This window comes from Propithecus coquereli, unplaced genomic scaffold, assembly GCF_000956105.1.
Source record: "Propithecus coquereli isolate 6110/MARCELLA unplaced genomic scaffold, Pcoq_1.0 Scaffold143, whole genome shotgun sequence".
Taxonomy (NCBI): Eukaryota; Metazoa; Chordata; class Mammalia; order Primates; family Indriidae; genus Propithecus; species Propithecus coquereli.
Genome location: NW_012138636.1, coordinates 262,710 through 264,823, shown reverse-complemented (window position 1 = coordinate 264,823; position 2,114 = coordinate 262,710). Strand labels below are relative to the sequence as shown.

At 36.3% G+C, this 2,114-nt stretch overlaps 1 protein-coding gene across 1 annotated transcript in view; it reads left to right on the top strand.

Moving 5' to 3' along the window:
- Positions 1–2,037, top strand: part of GNPDA2 (glucosamine-6-phosphate deaminase 2) — a 23,151-nt gene extending 21,114 nt beyond the window's left edge. Inside the window, exons 2-3 of the mRNA XM_012639888.1 lie at positions 41–232; positions 1,852–2,037. Coding sequence (XP_012495342.1) covers positions 41–232; positions 1,852–2,037 — 378 coding nt within the window. The remainder of the gene's footprint in view (positions 1–40; positions 233–1,851) is intronic.
- Positions 2,038–2,114: the final 77 nt, after the last annotated feature.

Below are 2,114 nucleotides of genomic sequence, written 5' to 3'. Positions count from 1 at the left end.
TTATTTACTCTATGTGTATGTGTGTGTATGTATGTTTCTTTTGAAAGGAATTGGTCCAGATGGTCATATTGCTTTCAACGAGCCTGGATCCAGTTTAGTATCAAGGACAAGATTAAAGACTCTAGCAATGGATACCATTTTGGCAAATGCTAAATATTTTGATGGAGATTTAGCAAAAGTGCCAACTATGGCTCTAACTGTTGGTGTGGGGACAGTAATGGACGCTAGAGAAGTAAGAATTAAGTGTTCTTCGATGCTTTCCCTTTGATGTTGATATATTTTGGAGGTATTGCGATGCTGAATAAGTGATATTTTGGTTGCATTCTGCTTGCAGTATGAATTGTTTACTAGTTTTAGTAACTACATTTTGTCCCTCTCATTGCCATGTTTAGAAATTAACTAAATAAACTCTTTTGGAGCCATAAACTAAGAATTCGCCCCCGCTTTTGAGGTACTGCTTCATTTGCCTATTCCTGCGACAGTTTGAGGTCCTAAAATCTTACCAATCACACGGTTTGTTTTTAATTGAAATGGTCTTGTGAGAGGACTGTTGGGATAAAGACGCAGTGCTAATTAGTTATGTACACTACACTGCTTTTAGAGCCCCCGAGATGATTTAGTGTAAAGTGTTTCCTGACTACATGTAGGATGGCGCAGTTGGTTGCAGCGGAAAAGGAACCCCTCTAGGTCTGGATCTTTTCCACATTTACTGTTAAGTATGTAAGAGCTCTGAACAGTAGACCGTGCCTAATTTTTAAGTTTTTGATTGGGCTGTCATTTTCTTCTTTGATAATAACAGAACAAATTATAGTCAGCTCATGAGTATAAGTAGTTAAATTAATCAAGATACAGCTTCAGAATGAAAATCAAGTAGTGAGTCATGATAAAAAAGAAATGCTGCAATATCTTGGTTCATTAATCTTTCATTTCCCCCTATTTTAGAAGGTCTGGTTATAAAATATGCAATACAGAATTTCTATGTGGTATATTTTAGAACTACAGCCACTTTAACATTTATTTTTTAACAATTCTAATAAGGCAAAAATCAAATTTAAAGATTTATTATGTTACAAAAACTTACGTGCATAGTTTGAGTTGTAAAAATGGGATTGATTTACTGCTGAAAGATGATAAAGAGAAGATTCATTCTAATACATACACACTCACATGTTACTTAATTATTTCATAGGTGGTTAGGGATTTGGGACCAAGAGCTTGGATTTTCTGTAGCTTGTAAGGGTAGTTGCAGTTCTGTGTGCTTAAAAGGCAGCTCCTATATTTAAGGAGATCCCTAATCCTTCCTAAATCAGTTTTTGTTCCCAGTCAGATAGCATATGTTCAGTGAAACGACTTTCAGGCTTCTCTAGATTACTTTTCAAGTATCTGTTGTTTTAGAGTCTTTTTGCTTTTCTGAAGAAGTATTTATTGCTTGTCTGGACGACAGCAATTTGCTGCATCGTTCCAGATTATATAAATTGTTAGAAGACTTGTAATTCTGCTTTTGCAAGATAGCCCTTTTATTTCTTTTTCTTCATTCTCCCAGGTTATCTTTTACATAGCATTATTTACTGTGTTAATAATTATGGGTATTATAGTGTATCCACTAATACCCATAACAAGATAACTGCTTTGCTCTGTTAAACCAGAAGAAGCACTTGGTTCTTGCACGTTACCTTAAAAAAGTAGAAATAAATAACTTGGACTGTGAAGAAACGTGGAGCTGTGTATTTTTGTTTTTTCCTCAGAAGAGTATCGGTTTTAATGTCCTGTTTAAAAAAAAAAAATAGAGCTTCTTACTCATTTGAGCACGTTTTAACTATTAATTAACAAGCGCTGTTCACGACTTTCTAGGTGATGATCCTCATAACGGGGGCGCACAAGGCATTTGCCCTGTACAAGGCCATCGAAGAAGGAGTCAACCACATGTGGACTGTCTCGGCTTTCCAACAGCATCCCCGGACGATTTTTGTGTGTGACGAAGATGCCACTTTAGAATTAAGAGTTAAAACTGTGAAATACTTTAAAGGTGAGCACTGAATTTCAGAAGCAGACCGGGAGGTGTCCTGTCATAGGTGACAGTTAAAGCCTAATGTGACTGTGGACTGAAATCCCAC